This window comes from Manis pentadactyla, chromosome 10 (assembly GCF_030020395.1).
Source record: "Manis pentadactyla isolate mManPen7 chromosome 10, mManPen7.hap1, whole genome shotgun sequence".
NCBI lineage: Eukaryota > Metazoa > Chordata > Mammalia > Pholidota > Manidae > Manis > Manis pentadactyla.
This window is the reverse complement of record NC_080028.1, coordinates 56,130,664-56,156,102: the sequence shown is the minus strand read 5'-3', so window position 1 is coordinate 56,156,102 and position 25,439 is coordinate 56,130,664. Positions and strand designations below refer to the sequence as shown.

The 25,439-nt window shown below is 43.6% G+C and overlaps 1 protein-coding gene across 1 annotated transcript in view; it reads right to left on the bottom strand.

Moving 5' to 3' along the window:
* LOC118917286 (nuclear envelope pore membrane protein POM 121-like) overlaps positions 1 to 24,163 on the bottom strand; it is a 32,635-nt gene extending 8,472 nt beyond the window's left edge. Inside the window, exons 1-9 of the mRNA XM_057487948.1 lie at positions 24,110 to 24,163; positions 15,717 to 15,881; positions 15,210 to 15,340; positions 13,493 to 13,573; positions 11,783 to 11,954; positions 8,802 to 8,890; positions 8,113 to 8,183; positions 7,512 to 7,630; positions 7,282 to 7,384 (exon numbers count right to left, since the gene is read on the bottom strand). Coding sequence (XP_057343931.1) covers positions 7,282 to 7,384; positions 7,512 to 7,630; positions 8,113 to 8,183; positions 8,802 to 8,890; positions 11,783 to 11,954; positions 13,493 to 13,573; positions 15,210 to 15,340; positions 15,717 to 15,881; positions 24,110 to 24,163 — 985 coding nt within the window. The remainder of the gene's footprint in view (positions 1 to 7,281; positions 7,385 to 7,511; positions 7,631 to 8,112; positions 8,184 to 8,801; positions 8,891 to 11,782; positions 11,955 to 13,492; positions 13,574 to 15,209; positions 15,341 to 15,716; positions 15,882 to 24,109) is intronic.
* Between the last annotated feature and the right edge of the window lie 1,276 nt (positions 24,164 to 25,439).

Sequence of the window (25,439 nt, the reverse complement as noted above, 5' to 3'; positions counted from 1 at the left end):
ATTAAAGAGGACACTAACAAACGGAAAATCATCCCATACTTTTGGTTAGAATGAACTAATATCATCAAAATGGCCATCCTGCCCAAAGCAATATACATATTTGATGCAATCCCTATCAAATTACCAACAGCATTCTTCAACGAACTGGAACAAACAGTTAAAAAATTCATATGGAAACACTAAAGACCCAGAATAGCCAAAGCAATCCTGAGAAGGAAGAATAAAGTGGGGGGATCTCGCTCCCCAACATCAAGCTGTACTACAAAGCCACAGTAATCAAGACAATTTGGTACTGGCACAAGAACAGAGCCACAGACCAGTGGAAGAGCATTGAGACTCCAGACATTAACCCAAACATATATGGTCAATTAATATAAGATAAAGGAGCCATGGACATACAATGGGGAAATTACAGTCTCTTCAACAGATGGTGCTGGCAAAACTGGATAGCTACATGTAAGAGAATGAAACTGGATCACTGTCTAACCCCATACACAAAAGTAAATCTGAAATGGATCGAAGACCTGAATGTAAGCCATGAAACTATAAAACTCTTAGAAAAAAATAGGCGAAAATATCTTGGACATAAACATGAGCGACTTCTTCATGAACATATCTCTCCAGGCAAGGGAAAGAAAAGAAAAATGAACAAATGGAACTATATCAAGCTTAAAAGCTTCTGTACAGTAAAGAACACCATCAACAGAACAAAAGGGCATCCTATAGTACGGAGAATATATTCATAAATGACAGATCTGATAAAGGGTTGACATCCAAAATATATAAAGAGCTAACACAACTCAACAAACAAAAAGCAAATATTCCAATAAAAAAATGGACAGGGGAGCTGAACAGAGAGTTCTCCAAAGAAGAAGTTCAGATGGCCAATAGACACATGAAAAGATGCGCCACATCACTTGTCATCAGAGAAATGCAAATTAAAACCACAATGAGGTATCACCTCACACCAGTAAGGATGGCTACCATCCAAAAGACAAACCACAACAAAAGTTGGCGAGGTTGTGGAGAAAGGGGAATCCTCCTACACTGTTGCTGGGAATGTCAATTCATTCAAACATGGTGGAAAGCAATATGGAGGTTCCTCAAAAAGCTCAAAATAGAAATACCATTTGACCCAGGAATACCACTCCTAGGAATTTACCCTAAGAATACAGCAGCCCATTTTGTAAAAGACACATGTACCCCTATGTTTATCACAGCACTATTTACAAAAGCCAAGAAATGGAAACAATGTATGTGTCTATCAGTAGATGAATGTATGCACAATGGAATACAGTTCAGCCATAAGAAGAAAACAAATCCTAACATTTGCAGCAACATGGATGGAGCTAGAGGGTATTATGCTCGGTGAAATAAGCCAGGCAGAGAAAGACAAATACCAAATGATTTTACCCATATGTGGAGTATAAGAACAAAGAAAAACTGAAGGAACAAAACAGCACCAGAATCACAGAACCCAAGAATGGACTTACAGTTACCAAAGGGAAAGGGACTGGGGAAGATGGGAGGGAAGGGAGGAATAAGGGTGGGGAAAAAGAAAGGGTGTGTTATGATTAGCACATATAATGTATGGGGGCCCATGGGGCGGTCTGTGCAACACAGAGAAGACAAGTAGTGATTCTACAACATCTTACTATGCTGATGGACAGTGAGTGTAATGGGGTGTGTGGTGTGGACTTGGTGAAGGGGGGAGCCTAGTAAACATAATGTTCTTCATGTAATTGTAAATTAATGATAACAAAATTTAAAAAATACAAAAAAGAAACATACAGTTCATTTTGTTAAATAAAATAGAAATTGTTAATACCTAAAAAAAAAAAATTGGCAGAGTAGTTGAAGAGTTCTCCAAAGAAGAAATTCAGATGGCCAGCAGACAGAAGAAAAGATGCTCCACATCACTAGTCACCAGAGAAATGCAAATTAAAGCCACAGTAAGATATCCCTTCACACCAGTAAGGATCACCACCATCCAAAAGACAAACAACAACCAATGTTGACCAGGTTGTGGAGAAAGTGGAACCTTCCTACACTGTTGGTGGGAATGTAAATTAGTTCAGCTGTTGTGGAAAGCAGTATGGAGCTTCCTTAAAAAGGTCAAAATAGAAATCCCATTTGACCCAGGAATCCCACTTCTAGGAATTTACCCTAAGGGATGCAGCAGCCCAATTTGAAAAAGACAGATGCACCCCTATGTTTATCGCTGCACTATTTACAATAGCCAAGACATGGAAGCAACCTAAATGTCCATCAGTAGATGAATGGATAAAGAAGAGGTGGTACATATACACAATGGAATATTATTCAGCCAAAAGAAGAAAAAAAATCCTACCATTTGCAACAACATGGATGGAGCTAGAGGGTATTATGCTAAGTGAAATAAGCCAGACAGAGAAAGACAACTACCAAATGATTTCACTCATATGTGGAGTATAAGAACAAAGAAAAACTGAAGGAACAAAACAGCAGCAGAATCACAGAACCCAAGAATGAACTACCTGTTGAAATGGACTAAAGGGAAAGGAACTGAGCAGGATGGGTGAGAAGGGAGGGGTAAGGGCAGGAAAAAGAAAGGGGGCATTACAAAGTGCATATATAATGTGGGGGGGTGCAAAGGGAGGGCTGGGCAACACAGAGAAGACAAGTGGTGATTCTACAGCATCTTACTACACTGATGGACAGTGACAATAAAAGGGTTCATGGGGGGGACTTGTTTAAGGGGGAAGCCTATTAAACATAATGCTCTTCATGTAATTGTAGATTAATACCAAAAAATAAAAAACATTTTAAAAGGCCATGAATGATCTTCCTTACTGCCTGTCTCTCAACGTCATTTTATCCCACTTTCCTTTTTAAACCTCTAGCACACCTAGCTCTTCTCTGCTCATGAAAACATAAGCTCATCTCTGACTTCAGGCCTTTGCTCCTGTGCCTGGAATGCCCTCACCCCCAGCCACTGTCCCTGCTCCCAACTCTGGAACTACAGCCATGGCCTCAGTTTGCTATTGTCTCCGAAAGGCTCCCACTGCCTACCTAAACAGCTCCTCCGTTCATGAGTTACACAGCTACCTGACGCTGTTTACAGATAACATCTGTCTCTTCACCACAGCGTAGAGCTCCAAGAGTGTAGACTGTGTTGGCACTTAAAACAGCACCTGGCTCTGCAGACCGAGCCCATTCCAAATCTCACCTGCAAGCACAGATGTGTTCTGAGGTGTGCTGGCCACGTAGAAGGCAAACAGTGTACTCTGGCCAGCTGCACCAAGGGAGTTCTGACTCAAGTATCCCCAGAAAGGGGCCGTGCCACCAGTTCTCCCACTCTGTCCTGCCACAAAGTCAAATGCCCCAGTGGCGGAGCTGCTGTGGGGGGCTGACACGCTTATCCCAAAGTCCCCACTGCCAGAGGGCTCTGCTGACATCCCAGATGTGAACTGTGTTGAGGTTGTGCTGCCACACACTAAGCTACTGGTCCCACTGCTGGTGGTCTGGGTCATAGCTCCAAAGCCTGAGGTGGTGGCTGCAAAAGAGGAGGAAACACGGATCATTGTCTAACCCCATAGACAAAAGTACATTCAAAATGGATCAAAGACCTGAATGTAAGCCACCAAACCATAAAACTCTTAGAAAAAACATAAGCAAAAATCTCTTGGACATAAACATGAGTGACTTTTTCATGAACATTCTCCCCTGGCAAGGGAAACAAAAGCAAAAATGAACAAATAGGACTATATCAAGCTGAAAAGCTTCTGTACAGGGAAGGACACCATCAACAGAACAGAAAGGCATCCTACAGTATGGGAGAATATATTCATAAATGACAGATCTAATAAAGGGTTGACATCAACAATGTATAAAGAGCTCACACACATCAACAAACAAAAAGCAAAGAATTCAATTAAAAAATGGGCAGAGAAGCTGAACAGACAGTTCTCCAAAGAAGAAATTCAGATGGCTAACAGACACATGAAAAGATGCTCCACATCGCTTGTCATCAGAGAAATGCAAATGAAAACCACAATGAGTTATCACCTCACACCAGTAAGGATCGCCATCAAAAAGACAAACAACAACAAATGCTGGCGAGGATGCGGAGAAAGGGGACCCCTCCTCCCCTGCTGGTGGAAATGTAATTTAGTTCACTCACTGTGGAAAGCAATATGGAGGTTCCTCAAAAAATTAAAAATAGAAATACCATTTGACCCAGAAATACCACCTCTAGGAATTTACCCTAAGAATGCAGCAGCCCAATTTAAAAAAGACAGATGCACCCCTATGTTTATCCCAGCACTATTTACAATAGCCAAGAAATGGAAGGAACCTAAGTGTCCATCAGTAGATGAATGGATAAAGAAGATGTGATACATATACACAATGGAATATTAATCAGCCATAAGAAGAAAACAAATCCTACCATTTGCAACAACATGGATGGAGCTAGATGGTATTATGGTCAGTGAAATAAGCCAGGTGGAGAAAGACAAGTACCAAATGATTTCACTCATCTCTGTAGTATAAGAACAAAGGAAAAATAGAAGGAACAAAACAGCAGCAGAATCACAGAACCCAAGAAAGGACTAACAGTTACCAAATAGAAAGGGACTGGGGAAGATAGTTGGAAAGGGAGGGAGAAGGGGGTGGAAAAAGAAAGGCGGCCTTATGATTAACATGTATAATGTGGGGGGGGGCATGGGGAGTGTTGTGCAACACATAGTAGACAAGTAGTGATTTTGCAGCATCTTACTACACTGATGAACAGTGACTAATGGGGTGTGTGTGGGGGACTTGGGGAAGGGGGGAGTCTTGTAAACATAATGTTCCTCAAGTAATTGTAGGTTAATGATACCACAAAATAAAAACATTGGAGGAAACAGCTGTGGTGCTGCCAAAGGCTGGCTGGGTGCTGGAGATGGTGCCAAAAAGAGAGGCTGTGGGTTTTAACCCATGAAAACCTGACCACACAGTGCTGCTAAAGGCTGGCTGGGGTGGGGCCAGGGCTGCTGAGCTTCCAAAAGGAAAGGATCTGCTGAAGCTGGGGGCCAGTGCTGGCTGGCAGTCCCCATCTGCTGTCCGTCAGTGGCCCCGAACGTGTGCTGTGGGGTGACTCCGGGATAGGATGGGATGGGGGGCCTGGTGCCAGAACCAAAGGGAATGTTGAAGGCTGGGGTGATAGTGCTGCTAAATATCAGCGCAGGCTGGCTCGGAGTGATGGGGGCGGAGGTCATGAGGGTGCCACTGAAGCCACCAAAACTGGCAGTGCTGCTGCCAGCAGCTGTCTGGATGGTGCTGGGCAGGGACTGGCTGAAGGTGATGGCTGTTGTTGGAGCAGGCGTGGCCAGAGCCTGGCCAAACTGGAGTATGGAGCCCATGGCTGGGCAGAGGTGGCAGCAGAGGCAAGGGGGAACCCAAAGAGGACAGGCTGGGCAGTGGAAGCAGTGGGGCTGGTCATGCTGCTCGCAGTGCTGGTCACACTGCTCACACCAAAGCCAAAGACAGGCTTCTGGGTGGAGTCTGCGGCTGTGCCGGTGGTGGTCCCCCAAGCTGCTGCTGAGGGGACACTGACACTGGCCGGGCCAGGGAACAGAGGGGCATTCGTGCTAGTGCCTGAAGTAGTTGTCTGACTGAAGGAGGAAGGAGTTGACAAGGGCAAAGATGTAGGTAGCTCTGTGCTGCTAAAAACAGGACTGAAGGTGAGGGGCAGTCTGCTGGTAGTTGGGGTGTGGGCAGAGCTGGAAGATGCCTCCGTTGTGACTTGGGAACGGCTGGATGGCACAGGACCCTCCTTCCTATTTTTAGGTGGAGCCACAAAGATGGGCTTGAACATGGGACGTGCTGAAGACACGGCAGGAGCTGCAGAGGCAGAAGGGTTGGCAGGTGGTCTGCTCAGCATTCCAAAGAGAACACTGGGCTTCAGGGTGGGGCCTGGGGCAGGCGGGGCCTGGGGTTTGGCAGATGTCTCAGCCTGAGAGGCTGGAGGTGACTTGGTGGCGTTATTGCGGGAGAGGCAGGGGTCAGCCCCAAGAAAGGGGCTGTGTATCTGGAGTCTGGGGAGGGGCTGGGGAGGGGCCTTGGCTGTGAAGAGCCAAGAGAACCCAGAAGGCCAGGTGTCTGCAGGGGCGAACAGGCCATGGGTGTGGCTGTTAGGCAGGGAAATATATATGAGTGGGGTGGAAAGAGTACAGGGTCAGCAAAGCCCCCTAGAAAGGACTCGGTTAACCAGTTAAATCTAGAAATCCAGAAAAGATTCAGAGTTAGTGAGTTAATCAGTTAATGCTCAAAAGGTCAAGAGAAACTTGGCCTTGAAGGTTTGAATATTCCCCAGATAAAAGTATCTGAGCACAGCCCATGTCTTCACTGTGTCCATTAGATCATTGTAAGATTTACTCTAGCCTGCTAAAAGGCCCACCTATAAACAGCAAAGTAAAGACAGGGAGATCCCACCTTAAAGCCAAAATTGTATTAAAAAAAATAAACTAGGAAGTTTCAGAAGAAAGATTCTTAACATACTCTTTAGCAAACAAATAACTCTGCCCACCTTGGAGGAAAGGCAGACAGTCTTGATAAGCTAATTTTGTAGAATTACCTAGAGGACTGATGAGTAACTTAACGTCTCATTAAAGATACTTGAGATCACTTAACAAGCCCACACCCTAGCCCTCTGTCACATTCCTGAAAAATCCTTAAAAGGGGGAACCCCCAATCTTTCACTGTGCTCCTATGTGAGGTCACCCGCACTTTCTAAGTGCATAACCTTTTAACTTTAAACTCCCTCTTTTCAACCTTTCAGGGTGCTGCACTCCTCTCTCTGAGGTCACCTGCACTTCCTAAGTGCATAACTTCAACTCTTCCCAACCTTTCAGGGCACTCCTCTCTCTGAAGTCACCCACACTTTCTAAGTGTGTGACCTTTTAATCTTAAACTCTTTCTCTCCAACCTTTCAGGGCACTCCTCCCTCTCTGAGGTCACCTACACTTCTTTCTGGCTAAGTAACTTTAAATAAAACTTTTACTCTGCTTCACTACTGTGTCTCAGCCCTTCAATTCTTTGTCATGGCGGGGACAAGAATGGAGTAAAACACACAATGCCTCCCACCCAACATTGCCACTGCAGCAGATTCTAGGAAGAAGAACAGAAATGTCAACTATGTTATCTCAAACATGATGGTATTTGGTGCTCTAGAAGCCTTGCTGGGCCAGGGATTCAGGAGTCAACAAATATGACTCTGGAAACTGTCTCTGGAGTGTGAAATTAACCCATATTCCTTACTAGTCTTATCCTCGAAGATCCTCTTCAGCCACTGTGACTGAGCTTGCTTCTCCTGGTAATACTCTTTGACCGTGATCGAGTGGCCGATCCAGGGAGCTGGAGGCTACCAAGAGAAAAAGGAGAAGCCAAGCCGGTCAGAAGGAAGTGAAAGAAACTTGTACTGACCCTTCCATTCCTGAGACGCAGGGGAGCCAGCCTGGCGTGGGCAGGGGTGGGTGGACAGACCATACCAAGATCAGCGGGATCCTTCGCCTGGAGGGCACCAGGGGAAACTTGCGTCTGCGTGGCTGGGAGCTGCTGGGTGTCGCTGGAGAATCCCAGGAGTTCTGCTCCCTACATGTGGTTGTATCTGCAAATAAAGTATCAGACTTACTTTCTTCCTGCTCTCTTCCAGAAATGGAGAGGTTTGTCTATCCAGCCTAGTTTTTAATACTGAACTTTCACTAGGTGTCTCTGAGATTCTATCTTCTATGGTTTGGGCTCTTGGATGGTGTTGGCAAGATTATTTCTAACAGTCAAGACAATGTGAAGTGGTCATTGCTCTAAATGTGTGCACATGGTTGCTTACTGGACAGAAATTGCCTGGTCTGCTCAGATTCCCCCACCTAGGCTTACCTTACCCCAAACCCCCCAGGTGGCCTGGGTTATGCTATATGCGTCTGGGCAACCTTTCTCCCTTACCAGACCATAAACCCTGAAGGACAGGAATGTCTCTCTCTGTAACTATCAAGCCCCACACAAATCAAGGCTCAGTACGTGTTTCCAGTGGGTTGTGGTCCATTAGCCCTACATACACTACCGCCAACACATGCCACACGTTCATCCACTTACCCTGTTCTCCCTGGGACTCCTTGTCTACCGGCGGAGCAGAAGAGCCAGATCCCTGAGGACCGTCCTCTTCTCTGTAGGAGGAAGAGGCACAATTAAGTTTAGAAAAGCACTGGATAATTTCTTACAACCTCCTAACTACCAACTGACCAAAGTCTAGAACAACCATGACTAAGATCTCAGTGTGTCAAGACAACAAAAAGAAGCAAAGAAAATTCCTAAAGAAATGAAGGGAGGCAGTTCACAGAAGCCATAGAGACACCTTTGTCTTAAAACAAGCAGAAAACAATCTTCAGAACCTTACATACAACCTGTCAAGTTTCTGAGAGTCCTAGTCACACCTCTATCTCTAAGAAAGCGGCATTCTAGTCGGGCACCTAGGGGGTCAGCTGGGATCTAGAATGTGAAGCTTGCTGCCCACCCCCATCAGTCACTCTGTTCACTCTGTCCTGTGCAAGCCCTTCCCCTTACACCCCAGCCCCTCACGCTGCAGCATGAGGGGAAGCAGAGGCCGGTGTGGTCACACTGTGATGACTGCAAGAGACGAGAGCGATTTAGGGCGGCACCGTCTCCGTCCTTTAGATATGAACCATTTTGATTCTCCAAATCGGAGTCTCAGAAAGCCTAAGAGCCAAGTAAATTTCCCTCCTTCCCCACCCTCTCATTAATCCACACAGCAAATCACCGATTACCTTATTTTCTTTTCTGGCCTCTCTGGTGTCTGTGAGCGGGACAAGGCTGGGCTGGAGAAGGGTGAGGCACTGGGACGCCTCTTCCAGAGCTAAAAGCCAAACACAAGTCACATGACTGACCCTTGGGAATAACATAGGATCTGACCTTCAACATAATTCTGTGGCTCTAATCCATCGCTGTATATAAAGTCTCCTTTTCAAGTGACTAAAAAAACATTTCTTTGTGAAGTGGGGCTTCTGAAAAGTGAGTCAATTGCCAGTATTTGAAAGGGCTGTCATTGGCCAAAGTTGGCAAAGTTGCATCAAAAAGAGCAGCTACACTATACTGAGGATCATGAAATGTTTATAAAATATCATCAGTTCATAAAGATAACACAGCAAGAATCATACTGGTCACCTTTGGAGTTAACTACGATATCAGTGCCTGCTTATTATCCTGCCACTCCTATAGATAGGGCTTGTTCTTCTATCTAGAATTACACAGACCTTCAGTTAGCAAATGCAGAGGGACAGAATTAGATCATCACCATTTTGCCACAATGGACATAGACAAAGGTGATAAATGGCCGCTAAAATCAGCAGGTGAAAAGCTCATAGGAACAATAAAGTGTAGGATCAGACTGACACCTGAGCCCAGTGGGAGGCAACCACACAGCACGTGCTCCCGGAGTGGTGCGATCAGAAGTGCACAGCAGCACCTCTGCCCAAATCACTGAACTTGAAACTCATCAAGCCTCAGGAGCCAACTGCCCATTTACAGGGAAAATAGGGATAGAGTACTTCTCAAAATGGCACCATGACGAAAACAAAATCCAGAATGTAGTAAATTCTATAGAACATAATGACTCAGACTTTTCAAACGTAAGAAAAAGCGTAGTAGTAGCACCGTAGATTGAGTCTAAGAGAGCCCGTGTGCTGCGGCTGCGGCAGCAGCGGCCGCAGGGGAAGCCTGACAGCTGGAGGCCGCCAGGGGGAGCCGGCCGCGCAGGCCCAGAGCGCCCAGGGAGGCCGCGCTGTGAGGGCGGCGACCTGCCGCCTGCGGCTCCTTGGGCGGCCCGAGGCGCTGGGAGCCGGGGCCCGGCACCCAGGGAAGCCGGCATCCTGGCGGGGCCTGCGCACCCCGGGGCTGTGTCTGTCGCGCCCCGGAACCGCGGAGGGGTTCTGCCACCGCGGGGAGTTCGCCGGCCTGCCGTCCGGCCTGAGCAACACACCTGGGAAGGCGGCGGCCCCGGTGCACGCGCGCCTCCCGCGGTCGACCCCGCAGCTGCCCGTGACGCGGAGTCGGCTTCCCGCGTGGCTGCGTGGCGGGCCGTGGGAACGCGGGCTCCGCCCCCGGGGGGCCGACGGGCGGCGGAAGGAGCGTCCCTCGCCCCGCCCACCCCCGGCGCCCCGCCCCCGGCGCGGCGCTCCGAGCATCCTCCATCCGCCCAGGCCTGCTATAAAGTTGATTATTTTTACCCTATCTGCTTGTTAGGCCACCAGATACAACCTTGTATAATGCTAAGTCTGAAGCTCTGAGTGTGAATTAAGTCCCCTGAAATGTAAATTTCGGTACTTATTTTGGTGGCTCTTCTTGAATGCTTACTATGGACAGTGTAGACGCATGAACACTTTACATGTATTGCATCACAACTATCTTATGAAGTAGGTCAAAATCATTATTTCCATAAGTGTACAACCTTACCTTTAGATTTTTTGTTACATATATTAATTAAATACCTTTAATGCTAAAAAAAGAAGAGTGTAAGAGACATGTGAACCAAACGCAATGAGTTGATTTTTGGTCCCTGATTCAAAGTAACTGTAATAAGACAGGGAGGGTAAGAAGGGCAAATTGGAGTGATAATAACTAACATGAAGTCATTATTATTCAGAGGAATAGAGGCATTGAGGTTATTAATGTTCAAAAAGTTTAAAAAATACACTGAAGTACCTACAGGTGAAACAATGTGTTTGTACTTAAAAACACAAGAGGAAAACCAATTTGGGGTGGGGGTGTTGATGGATCAGGACTGACAAAACACTGTTGACTGCTGGAGCCACATGGAGGTTCATTATGATATTTTTCCTTCCTTTTGTGTATGTGTGACATTTGATGTAAAATTGTAAGAAGGGGCAATGACTATGTATGTCAGGTCTGTTGTGATCACTGATTGAGGAAATGTGTGTACAGTGCTCAGCAGAGGGCCTAGTTCAGAATAGATCCAAGTAAAGCTTCATACTATTATGCTCTGCATTGCCATAACTGCTTGGTCGGGGCCTTCATCTCCTATATTTGTCATTTATCATTAATGTGTCATTTATATTACTCTGAGAGCCTTCTGTATGGATGAAAACTTATGTCAAATTCTTTCTCCTCTCAAAAACCTCCTTCATGCATGTGTTACTTTTTTTCTAGCTCCTATATATTGGGTGCCTGCTTACTGACAAGCACTGTAATGGGTGCTTTTCAAACATTACCTTCAATCTTTACAACAATCCTTTAGAGATGAGAAAAAGAGAGTTTAAGTCATATACCTGCCCAAAAGTCTATAGCTACTAAGTACCAAAGCCAAGATTTGAACCCAAGTCATTCTGGTAGCAAAACTTGATCTGTTCTCCAGTCTACACTACATCCTTTCTAAAAATAATTATAACCACTTATTTTTAAAACTTTCATTAAATTCCCAGTGCCTAGAGGATGAATTTACAACCCAATGCAATTCTGACTCAATTTACCTTTTTAATCAAATTAGTACCATTTTTTGAATTATTCATCCTCTATTTATCTATAATAATGGCTCTGTCTTGTGTCAGGTTTCCACAGAGGCATTCTGGGCTTCTAGTTTGTTCCACTGGTCCATAGCGATCATTCAAGGGTTGGTAACTGCTGTTAGCTTAGAGGTGATCTCAGCATCTGACAGAAGGTGGCTAGTAAACACTGCATAATCAACTAATAAATGCAAAGAACCCAATTCTGCCACAGCACCAGGTGCGTGTACCTGAGAGATGCCTCCAGTAGAAGCGTAGGAACTGGTAATGGCATTGCAGCTGGACATACGGATGCCACATGTGCACGTGCCCTTCGAGCAGCTCACAGCAGAGGTGCAGGTTCTCTTACGCAGCTCGCCATCTGAGCTCTGGGAACTGAGGCCTCTCTTCAGAGGCCCAGGCCTAACAGGGAAACAAAAGGGGAAAACACAGATGTGCTATTGAAAGGCACCAACATTGTTTTAAGGCTTCATCCATGGTCACAAAATCATTCTAACACAATGGAAAAGAATAATGTTGTTAATTTTACTGTTAATTCAGCTAAACATGTCTCACAAAGTCAGAAAGGGAAAGCTCAGTATTTAAAAAATTAAAAGTATGATTCTACTTATATATACTCTAGGAAATGCACACAAATCTATAGTGACAGAATAGGACCAATGGATGCCTGGCAACAGGGACAGGATGAGAGGGAGATTTTAAGGCTTCACCAAGGGGCATGGGGAAACTTCTGGCAGTGATGGTGATGTTCATTAACTTGACTGTGGTGATGGTTTCATGGGTGTGAAATTTAGACAAAATAGTTATTGTGGCAAGTTACTCAAAATGTTCCTCTCTGATTTCAAAGAGGAAAATTTATAGGACAATAATTCTGATAAGGATACATGTCAAAATTGATCAAATGGTACACTTCAAAGAGGCACAGTTTATGTCAATTATACCTCAATAAAGGTGTTAAAAAAAGTTTAGGAGGAACCAACCACTTTTTCTAAGATTCAAACTGAAACAGAAATTCCCTAAACATCTTTGCTGTGAAATAGTCATTCAACCTTTGTGACAGCACAGACAGTTCACTGTCTCCTGGCTGATGAATGTCAACCACAGAGCAGTTTATCCCTGCACTAGATGCAAACATACTTTCTCTTTCACTTACTTCACCTATGGATCCCATCTGGAGCCAAGCCAAGCCAATTGTCCTCCTTTCATGTGATAGTCCTTCAGATTTTTGCAGGCCATTATCCTTCCCTCTGCCATTTCTTTACACCCCTGAGGTTTTTCTACTCTGGGCTAGTGCTTATGTACCTTTAGAACCCCCTCACCCACCACCACCCCTTGACATCTTGAGTTGCTTCACTCTCTCGCAGTGAATTTCGGTTTGTGTCTGCCTCCTCTTGCAGGGCAGCACAGCCAACCAGCAGCACTCCATGGACAGCAGGACTAAGGCATTCAGGACCACCACTGACCTGCCTCCTCCTAGTCTTTGTTCTTCTGTCAGCCCAGAGTAGGAGCATGTTAAGCTTTTTTGGCAGCCATATCATAGTGCTGACTCAATTAAAAAATGTAACTTACCCCAAGCCTTTTCACACACATTTCCAGCCTCTTTCCCTCCCAGTAAACTCTTCCTCAAATATAATTAAGCTAAAAGGCAGAAATGTCTCATTTTTCTTAAATTTCATACTGCTGCATTCTATCCATTGCACAGACCTTGTGATCTTTTTGTTACATACTTGGTTATTCAGTGTATCTACAAATCCTCTTAGCCTTAGCATATTTTATGCATATTAAAGAAAAATAGTAAAAGGAATTAGACAAAATAGTTATTGTGGCAAGTTACTCAAAATGTTCCTCTCTGATTTCAAAGAGGAAAACTTACAGGTCAATAAGTCTGATAATGACCCTTTCCCAAACAGGAAACCTCACCCAGATGGATTCTCACTTACTCAGGCACAAAAGCAGCAGGGACTCCGTTGGCCACCTCGGGCTTAAAAGCTGAATGGCCACTCCCACGGCTGTCCTGGCACCTGTGACAAATCGCAAACCCTCAGATGATACGACTTCTCCTTTAAAGCATACTCTCATATTCCTGGGATCTTATACTCTTTCTACAGAACATAGGTTCATGCTAGACAAGAAAATGTTGCCTCAGATCTCAAAGATTCAGGAAGGTCAATTTTTTCTAGGACTGTCCTAATCTAATAAGAAAAGTATAAAAATGCATCAAGACCTTTTGAACTATTCAGGTGTACTGATTATTTGCTAACTTCTCACCAAAGCACTGCAATCACAAATTTAATATCTTACCATCTGTAAACTAAAGACAAAAAAACACTTTAGCGACCCACCTACACACATCCCCCAGTGCTCTCACTTAGTTCAGTCTGTAAGAGAAGAACTCCACAGGTCACAAATAAGGGCCTGCGCATGGTGCACATAATCACTGCTTATTCCAATTATGGGAAAGACAACACAGAGCCTTCAGTTATAGGCTCTCTGGGGTCTAGACAAATTACCAACCTGGAGAACATGAGAATAGTTATTTTCTCTCTGTTTTGACCATAAGAATAGTTATTTTCTCTCTGACCTCCAACACACCATCTCCTTCTGTCACTCCTGCTTAGTTGGCTGACATGAGCTCAGACTGCTCCCTTGTAAAGCATATCCCTAGTATTCATTACCTGATCTTCCAACGTTAGTTCCAATCAATCTTCCAATGAACACACTTGCATTTATTAGTATTTCCTTACCTAATGTTGCCATTTACAGTATCAAACATGGCCAGCTGTGAACCTGCAGGTTATGGCTAACCTGGTGTAACTGATGAGGACAATGGTTCTATTTCTCAAATGTAGGGCCCACTGTCTCCTCAGAGCATGTTTCCTTGACCACCTTATATACAGAGCTCCCCCTTTCTCATGACCCTTTTATAGCACTGCTTTTTAAAAATCTTCATATACTTACAATCTATAATTACCCTGTTTCATTGATTACCCAAGTCCCAGGAGACCTTTGTCTTCCTCACTGCTCTATCCACAGTACCTGGAGTAGGCTCTGGCACATGGTGGGTCTTGGAATTTGTTGAATTACAAGAAAATCCTTAACTGACTCCTTGGAAAGCAACAAGCAGTTCTGCAGCTTGCTCTGCATCTTCAACTTCCTCTCTTTCCATCAAGGAAACAGACTGCTTCCTCTATTTTCAAAAACCAAATAATGAAACTGGTTTTACTTTCATTACTCACAAAGCTACCATACTCCAATCTTCACTGTTCTTTGCTAAGTATTTCCTTCAGCACAAACATGACACCTAAGCTGATGGTCACCCAAATAACTGACCACCACAAGGGGAAGACTTTCAGCATTCTCTCAAAATAAAATTTAACACTTTTATATCAAAAGTATGAAGCTGATGTGGCCAGTAACTGTTGGCTTTTCTCTAGTACTTATGGAAAAGGTATATTACAATATGTATGTAACCTGTGCCTAATGAAAGGCATAGCATTAAAGCTCTTGTTACCAAGCTCTTCCATGAAAGCCAAAGAAGGGGAGCTGCTGTTCACACACAGGAGGTGGCCTCTGATTCTTTTGGGGAGTGATCTCTCTTTCAACAAATCCCAGGAGCCCGTGTGGGAGGCACGTTGAGTACTCTGCAGGGCATGTTACCTTCTTTTGTCCTCCTGACCAGCAGCAGATGTTTGGTCTTCCTCCTCCTCCACTGTCCTTTTCTTCCTCTTCCAATGTTCGAGGGCAAGCAGAACAGCCTCCTTTGACCACGGGTCTGGGGCATTATGGATCTACGCTGCTCTGTAACAGAAAACAGGATTCTAGCATTAAGATATTCTGATTATCATGCTACATAGCATGAACTTCAGGCACTGGAAATCAGAAGCTATCCAACAAGCAAAAGGGTACTTTATACACTCACACAAATGGCCCTTAGCTGTTAAAGCTACAGTCTTGGGAAAAAACCAAAAAATAAAAAAACTGCTCAATAACTAGAACTTGAGATTTCTCCTTCACATAAGGAGCTTCTTCCTTTCCTTTGAGTTACAGTTGTTCTGTCAGATGAACAACTGTAGGAGAATAAAGTGGACACACTGGGAGTCTTTTCCTCCAGCAATGCTTACATTGGAAAATGAGCCAGTTGCTCCCGGGAGGAGCGATCCTCACTGTCAAAGGCCTGCACACCACTCTGGAATTACCACGAGACAGCACACGCTTCCTGTGACTGCCATTCCGGCACAGCGTGGAAACACATGGGAATGCTGGCCCTACTGGATTGGGTATCATCTTGGACGTGTCATGCCAAAGTGGTGTGGTAAAGTCCCACAGTCCCTGTGGAGAATGGGAGACACATCATGAAATCAAAGCAGCTTAAGAATGACAGAAAATTTAAATTCCTTAAGAACCATGTGGGTTCAGTTATTGCGTTCGCTCCTTGTGGCGGTGACGACAGCGATACATACACAGACCTGGTTCACTTCAGTTCTTTATTGTTGCTCGGAAGGTCGGGAGAAGGTGAGTGAGAAGAAGCAACAGCCGGAGAGAGCGAGTGAGAGGAAGAATGAGAGGAGAGAGACTCTCCTTCTCTTTCCTGCTTATGCCTTATATAAAGGAAGCTGGCCTATGGTGATCAAGATCATGCGTGACCTTTAAGCTGATTGGTAGCATGCCTTCTGCATGAGTTGAGCATGAGCGCGGAAGCATGGGGCAAGCCTATAGGAGCAACTTCCTTATGCTAATGCCACCAAACCAGGAAGGGTGGCGCCCAGGAAGCGGGCGCCATCTTAGGGCGTTGGTCAGCTACAGTGGAAGGGCGGTGTTCAGTCATAGTGGGACTCAGCTCCGGTCGTAGGCCGGCCCCTACATTCAGTTATTTTCCAGAGAGCATAAGTCTTTAAGTAACACAAAACACAGCATTTTTATGGCAACTTTCCCCATTCCACCTAAGGGCAGAAAGTGGCAGGTACTTAACAGCTGTCTCTGCAATGGATTCAACAACTTTGAGGGGGAAATTGGAAAACTTACCACACAAGTAAAACTACAGTGGAAGAAAAGTGTGCGTAAGGATGTGCAGGGACAAATTTTACAAGAATCCTTCAATTTCTTATGCTAAGTCATCAGAAATATACACCCAAAGTCAAACATTTAAAAAATCTGAATGTTCACCTTTTCAAATAAATGTACTTATCAAGGATCTAGTGTTGTCACTGAAGTTTTGAATTTTGTTGTTATCACTCAACTGGGACTAAACGAAAACACAAGTCCTTTTTTTTTTTTAGATAATTATTTTTCATTGAAGGGTAGTTGACGCACAGTATTACATTACATTAGTTTAAAGTGTACAACACAGTGATAAAACATTTATATACATAATTCTAGGTTCCAGCTATCACCCTACCAAGCTGTTACAATATCTTCACTATATTCCTTATGCTATATATTACATCCCAGTTACTTATTTATTTTACCATTGGAAGTCTGTCCTTTTTTTTTTCTTTTTTTTTGTGAGGGCATCTCTCATATTTATTGATCAAATGGTTGTTAATGACAATAAAATTCTGTATAGGGGAGTCAATGCTCAATGCACAATCATTAATCCACCCCAAGCCTAATTTCCGTCAGTCTCCAATATTCTGACGCATAACAAACAAGTTCTTACATGGAGAACAAGTTCTCACATAATGAATAAGTTACATAGTGAACAGTACAAGGGCAGTCATCACAGAAACTTTCGGTTTTGCTCATGCATTATGAACTCTAAACAGTCAGTTCAAATATGAATACTATTTTGGTTTTTATACTTGATTTATATGTGGATACCACATTTCTCTCTTTATTATTATTATTTTTAATAAAATGCTGAAGTGGTAGGTAGATACAAGATAAAGGTAAAAAACATAGTTTAGTGTTGTAAGAGAGCAAATGTAGATGATCAGGTGTGTGCCTGTAGACTATGTGTTAATCCAAGCTAGACCAGGGCAATAAAACATCCACGTATGCAGAAGATTTCTCTCAGAACAGGGGGGGTGAGGTTCTAAGCCTCACCTCTGTTGATCCCCAATTTCTCACCTGATGACCCCCCTGCGACTGTGCCTGTCTTAGGTTGTTCCTCCCTTGAGGAATCTTACCCGTCTCTGGCTAACCAGTCATCTTCCGGGGCCATACAGGGAAATGTAAAGTTGGTAAGTGAGAGAGAAGCCTTATTGTTTGAAATGGTTAGCTTTTTATTTCTTTGCATATTTATGCCCTGTAGCTTCTATGCCCAGCATTTGTCTTGAGGTATCTTTACCACTTGGAAGAATTATGATATTCGGTAAATTTGATATGAGGCACGAATTCTATTTAAGGGTTGTAATTAGGAAGGAAGAAGAAAAGCTATAGAAGTAGCAGGCGGAAGAAAACATGGGAAGATCGATTATTTCTTTGACGTATCTTCTTGTAGAGTAACTTCAGCATGTGTAGGTTTGAAGCTACTACTTAAATTGCGCACACACATTAACAAAAGAGGAGTATAGTTACATAACCAAAGCATATCTGTAATTACCAGCCATCTCCAGTGAAACCAAGAAAACCAGTTAGGCACCTTAGGCATTTGTGAAAACTTATCTATGATATGGTGGATATTGTCCAACTGAACTTGAACAGTCTGAGAGAAATCAGACAAATTAAAACAACCCATTCCTGGGGAATGTTCACATCCCTAATGTTCTTTTAACAGTAAATAGTCTGTAGTTGTAAGATTTTGGAGCGCTACAATTTGCACTTCTCCTAATTCTTGGTTGAGTTCCAACAGTATAGATCCAGTCAAATTTGTTGTTTTACTGTATGCACAGGCCAGCTTAGATATCTCCTTCATTCCCATGGCAAGTCCAGGAACTGGTGGGATGAGTGCATCTACAGCTGTAGCAGTGTGTGGAACTTTGTTGGGGTTTCTTGATGATCATCTTCTGGCATGAGTCTTCCAGAGAGTGCAGATGTTGGAAGTTCTCTTTCATATCGTATCTTAGTTCATTTTCGGGGTAGCCCAATTAGGCTTTGATCTTCTGTATAAACGCAAACAGACCCTTTGCCTACACTTTTATATGCCCTTTATACCCTTGTGTAGAACTCATTGGAGGTTACCACACAGGAACTGCCCTTTTTGTTTTGTTTTGTTTTGTTTTTGGTATCACTAATCTACATTTACATGACGAATATTATGTTTACTAGGCTCTCCCCTATACCAGGTCTCCCCTATAAACCCCTTTACAGTCACTGACCATCAGCATAGCAAAATGTTGTAGAATCACTACTTGCCTTCTCTGTGTTGTACAGCCCTCCCTTTTCTCCTACCCCCCCATGCATGCTAATCTTAATACCCCCCTACTTCTCCCCCCGCTTATCCCTCCCTACCCACCCATCCTCCCCAGTCCCTTTCCCTTTTGTACATGTTAGTCCATTCTTGAGTTCTGTGATTCTGCTGCTGTTTTGTTCCTTCAGTTTTTCCTTTGTTCTTATATTCCACAAATAAATGAAATCATTTGGTATTTCTCTTTCTCCGCTTGGCTTGTTTCACTGAGCATAATACCCTCCAGCTCCATCCATGTTGCTGCAAATGGTTGGATTTGCCCTTTTCTTATGGCTGAGAAGTACTCCATTGTGTATATGTACCACATCTCCTTTATCCATTCATCTATCGATGGACATTTAGGTTGCTTCCAATTCTTGGCTACTGTAAATAGTGCTGTGATAAACATAGGGGTGCACTGATCTTTCTCATACTTGATTGCTGCATTCTTAGGGTAAATTCCTAGGAGTGCAATTCCTGGGTCAAATGGTAAGTCTGTTTTGAGCATTTTGATGTACCTCCATACTGCTTTCCACAATGGTTGAACTCACTTACATTCCCACCAGCAGTGTAGGAGGGTTCCCCTTTCTCCACAGCCTCGCCAACATTTGTTGTTGTTTGTCTTTTGGATGGCAGCCATCCTTACTGGTGTGAGGTGATACCTCATTGTAGTTTTAATTTGCATTTCTCTGATAATTAGCAATGTGGAGCATCTTTTCATGTGTCTGTTGGTCACCTGTATTTCTTTTTTGGAGAACTGTCTGTTCAGTTCCTCTGCCCATTTTTAAATTTTGTTATTTGTTTTTTGTTTGTTGAGGCATGTGAGCTCTTTATATATTCTGGACGTCAAGCCTTTATCGGATGTGTCATTCTCAAATATATTCTCCCATACTGTAGGGATCCTTTTTTTTCTATTGATGGTGTCTTTTGCTGTACAGAAGCTTCTCAGCCTAATATAGTCCCACTTACTCATTTTTGCTGTTGTTTTCCTTGCCCGGGGAGATATGTTCAAGAAGAGGTCACTCATGTTTATGTCTAAGAGGTTTTTGCCTATGTTTTCTTCCAAGTGTTTAATGGTTTCATGACTTACATTCAGGTCTTTGATCCATTTTGAGTTTACTTTTGTATATGGGGTTAGACAATGGTCCAGTTTCATTCTCCTACATGTAGCTGTCCAGTTTTGCCAGCACCACCTGTTGAAGAGACTGTCATTTCGCCATTGTATCTCCATGGCTCCTTTATCAAATATTAATTGACCATATATGTCTGGGTTAATGTCTGGATTCTCTAGTCTGTTCCATTGGTCTGTGGCTCTGCTCTTGTGTCAGTACCAAATTGTCTTGATTACTATGGCTTTATAGTAGAGCTTGAAGTTGGGGAGTGAGATGCCCCCTACTTTATTCTTCTTTCTCAGGATTGCTTTGGCTATTCGGGGTCTTTGGTGTTTCCATATGAATTTTTGAATTATTTGTTCCAGTTCATTGAAGAATGTTGCTGGTACTTTCATAGGGATTGCATCAAATCTGTATATTGCTTTGGGCAGGATGGCCATTTTGATGATATTAATTCTTCCTAGCCACGAGCATGGGATGTGTTTCCATCTGTTAGTGTCCCCTACAAGTCTTTTAAATCTAATCATCATTATCAGCCAAGTTGGTTTATCCATCAAGGAGGTTTCCTGGGTACACCTTTTTGAGCTCGCCTGATACAATTTATTGGTCCAAAAGACAAAAAAGTTACAAAAGCTATTAGAGTACTATACTATACAGACAATAGGTATTCTTACCTGAAGCAGGGATATTTTAAGTGATTTACCAAGTATTCTGCTAAACCCATACTGTATTAAAGTTCAGAGCTTTAAGAACTGAAAGATTTGCAACAACGTGGATGGGGCTAGAGGGTATTATGCTCAGTGAAATATGCCAGGCAGAGAAATATGCCAGGCAGAGAAATACAAGTATCAAATGATTTCACTCATCTGTGGAGCATAAGAACAAAGAAAAAACTGAAGGCACAAATCAGCAGCCGACTCACATAACCAGAAAATGGACTAATAGATACCAAAGAGAAAAGGACTGGGAGGGGTGGGTGGGAAGGGAGGGAGAAGGGGAATAAGGGGCATTAGGATCAGCCTACATCATGATGATGTAGGGGGGTGGGCACGGGGAGGGCAGTATAGCACACAGAGAAGACAAGTAGTGACTCTATAGCATCTCACTATGCTGATGGACAGTGACTGTAATGGGGTATGAGGGGGGAACTTGATAATGGGGGGCATCTAGTAACCACAGTGTTGCTCATGTAACTGTAAACTAATGATACCAAAAAAGTTAAAAATTAAAAATAAAAGGAATAGAAAAATGACCCCCCAAAAAAGAACTGAAATAAGGGAACAGTTTTGGCAGCACATCTCATAGCAGAGGCTAAAGGGAGGCAGGTGGACGCGCACCAAGGTGTTTGAAGAGGTGAAAAGGGCACAGAACCCACTTAGAACTTAAGAAAAAAAAACTTTCAAAGTCAAGTCCTCCTCTGTCTGGGGAGGGTCAGCGTGTCTTACCGGCGATGAGGCCTCCGAGGGGACCCGAGGAAACGAGTGGGGACTGAAGGGGGAATGCGATCGCGGCGGGCCGAGGGAGCCGGCGGGGCGGGGCTTGCGGGGCGGGCGGGGCTTCCGAAGAAGGCCGGTCGCCGGCTCCTGGCCTCCGGAACAGGGGCGGGCTGCGGGGAGCGGAGCTTGCTCAAAACCCCTCCCATTTGGAAAGATCAGCGAGTTCTGTCCGGTGGGCGAGCGGCTTCCGCGGCTCTCTGCCAGACTGTCTCCCTTCGCCAACGCGCCTGGGCTAGAGGCGGGCGGGCATTGTGCGCTGGCGGCGCGCGCTCCCAAGTTGCCGGGAGACGGCGCGCGAATGGCAGTTCAGGGCTCGCGGCTCAGGCCCCGCCCTGGCCGCGGTGGCCCCCCCAGGCAGCTCGTCCAGCGCGGCCGCGGAGGGCACCAGGTACTCAGCACGAGACCCGTTGGCGAAACAGCGAAAAAGAAAAAGGAAAAGGAAAAGAAAAGCTTTAAAGTGTTTCATGAAATTCAATTGGTATAATGTGAACTTTCTTTTTATTTTATTCCTTTTCATTAAGGTATCATTGATATACACCGCTCTGAAGGTTTCACAAGAGAAACAATGTGGGTACTACATTCACCCATATTATCGAGTCCCCGCATACCCCATTGCCGCTGCTGTCCATCAGCATAGCACAAAGCCACGGAGTCCCTACTTGTCTTCTCTGAGCTACATTGTCTTCCCCGTGACCCTACGCACACCATGTGCACCAATCAGAATTCCCCTGAATCCTCTTCTCCCTCCCACGCCTCTTCCCTTTGGTAACCGCTAGTCGCTTCTTGAAGTCTGTGAGCCTGCTGCTGTTTTGTTCCTTCAGATTTGCTTTGTCTTCATACTCCACAAATGAAGGAAATCATTTGGTACTTGTCTTTCTCCGCCTGGCTTATTTCACTGAGCATAATACCCTCTAGCTTCATCCATGTTGTTGCAAATGGTAGGATTTGTTTTCTTCTTATGGCTGAATAGTGTAACATTTTGTATATGTGCCATCTCTTCTTTATCCATTCATCTACTGATGGACACTTAGGTTGCTTCCATATCTTGGCTGTTGTAAATAGTGCTGCAGTAAACATAGGGGTGCATATGTCTTTTTGAACCTTGGATCTTGTTTTCTTTCTGTAAATTCCTAGGAGACCAATTCCAGGGTCAAATGGTAGTTCTATTTAAAGTTTTTTGAGGAACCTCCATACTGCTTTCCACATGGTTGAACTAGTTTACATTCCCACTAGCAGTGTAGGAGGGTTCCCCTTTCTCCACATCCTTGCCAGCATGTGTTGTTGTTTGTCTTTTGGATGGTGGTAATCCTTACTGGTGTGAAGTGATGTCTCATTGTGGTTTTAATTTGCATTTCTCTGATGGCTAGTGATGTGGAGCATCTTTTCATGGGCCTGTTGGCCATCTGAGTTTCTTCTTTGGAGAAGTGTCTGTTCAGACCCTTGGCCCATTTTTTAATTGGATTATTTGCTTTTTGTTTGTTGAGGTGCATGAGCTCTTTATGTATTTTGGATGTCAACCCCTTGTTGGATATGTCATTTATGAATATATCCTCCCATACTGCAGGATGCCTTTTTGTTCTATTGATGGTGTCCTTTGCTGTACAGAGGCTTTTCAATTTGATACAGTTCCATTTGTTCATTTTTGCTTTTCTTTCCCCTGCCCGGAGAGATATGTTCATGAAGAAGTTGCTCATGTTTATGTCCAAGAGGTTTTGCCTGTGTTTTTTTCTAAGAGTTTTATGGTTTCATGACTTACATTCAGGTCTTTGATCCATTTCGAGTTTACTTTTGTGTGTGGGGTTAGACAATGATCCAGTTTCATTCCCTTACATGTAGCTCTCCAGTTTTGCGAACACCATCTTGCTCTCTTCTTTTGTGGTTTGATGAGTTTCTTTAGTTGTACACTTATATTCCTTTATCTTTCTCTTTTATGTCTTCACTATAGTTTTTTGCTTCATGGTTACCATGAGGCTTACATGTAACAACTTACCTCTATAACCACCTATCTTAAGTTGATAACAACTCGAGTTTGGTCCCATTCTAAAACATTTTTACTCTCCTTCCCCCAACATTTTATATTTTTCATGTCACAGTTTACGTCTTTGTATCTTGTGTATCCTTTAACTAATTATTGTGATAATTATTTTTACTACTTTTGTCTTTTAACCTTTATAGTAGCTTTATAAGTAATTAATCCACTACCTCTACTATATATTTGCTTTTCCAGTGAAATGTATTTTTCATATGCATCCTTGTTAGTAATTATTGCCCGTTCTTTTCAGTTTAAAGAGAACCCTTTAGTATTTCTTGTAAGGCAGTTTAGCATGATAAACTCCATTAGTTTTTACTTGTCTGGAAAAAATTTTTCTCTCTCCTTCAATTCTGAATGATAATTTTATTGAGTAGAATATCCTTGCTTGAAATTTTTTTTCTTTCAGCACTTTGAAAATATCATGTCACTTCCACCTGGGCAACAAAATTGCACTGAAAAATCTTGATAGTCTTTTGATGGTTCCCTTGTATATAACCAGTTGCTCTTCTCCTGATGCTTTTAATGTTCTCTTCTTGTCTTTAAATTTTGACATTTTAATTAATGTGTCCTGGTGTGGATCTCTTTAGGTTCACCTTTTTTGGAACTCTTTTGGATTCCTGGATCTTGATGTCCATTTCCTTCACCATGTTAGGGAAGCTTTCAACCATTATTTCATCAAATAAGATTTCTGCCCCTTTCTCCCTCTTTCTCCTTCTAGGAGCCCTATAATGCAAATATTGGTCTGTTTGATGTTATCCTATATGTCCCTGAAGCTATCTTCCCCTTTTTTCATTCTTCTGCTCTGACTGAATTCCACTGTTGTGACTTGCTTTTGATCAAGGAAATGTTTGTTTACAGAAGGGACATGTGCCTCTTGAAGGCTGAGGCCAGTGCTTAGCTTAAAACATTCTCTTTCCCTCTGCTCTGCTGAATGGCAATGTCCCAGATGGTTATGGCTCTATGGGCCTGGGTTGCAATGGGAGAATGATCGGAGCATAGCCCCAGGTGACCAAGGAGGGGCACTGTTACAGGTTGAATGTCTGTGTCCCCTCAAAATGCATTGTGATGATATTTGGAGGTGAGGCCTTTGGATGTGATTAAGTTTATGCTGGTTCATGAAGAATTCATGTGCTTATAAGAAAAGACACCCAAGAACTTTTTCTCTTGAATGCTATCATGCCATGGGAAGGACGCATTAAAAAGTTGGCCACTGAAAGCTAGGAAGAGAGTTCTCAGCAGCCACCAAATCTGCTGGTCCCTTGACCTTGGACTTCCTAGCCTCCAAAACTGTCAGAAATAAGTTTCTGTTGTTTAAACCGCTCAGCCACTGATATTTTGTTCTAGCAGCCTGAGCAGCCTACGACCACCAAATTGCATGAATGGAATTTGGGTGGTGTTTGTTACTGCACTATGACCTCATCTATCTTGACCAATATAGCGTCCAAAACCATGGGTTAATCACTGTGCAATACTGCCTCTTCACTGCCATGAGAAACTTCTTTATGAGACTTAATATTACTGAACAAGCCCTTTATAGTGTATTGCAGTCCAAAATGAAAGAAACCTAAAAGAACGCAAAATTAACAACACAAAGGAAGAGCAATGGATTGAATGGGAATCGAAGGGATTGAGTTGGAATTTGAATGGGATGGAATCGCTGAGAATGGAAATAGCTTTGTGTGGAATGCATGGAGGGATGTGGGGGTGAAATGTTCAGATAGGATGGAATGGAATGAATTGTATGGAACAGAATTGGGAATTGGATTAAAGACACAGATTGGGTTGGAAAGAGCTCCTTTCTTCTGGTCTCCTAGCTCCACCCCGCCCCCTGCCCCAGGGTCTCTGCTGCTTTGTGTAGTCAACACACTACTGAGGAAGTGCCATTGTTAAGATGTCCCCTCTCTGAGGGAAATAATTTTTATC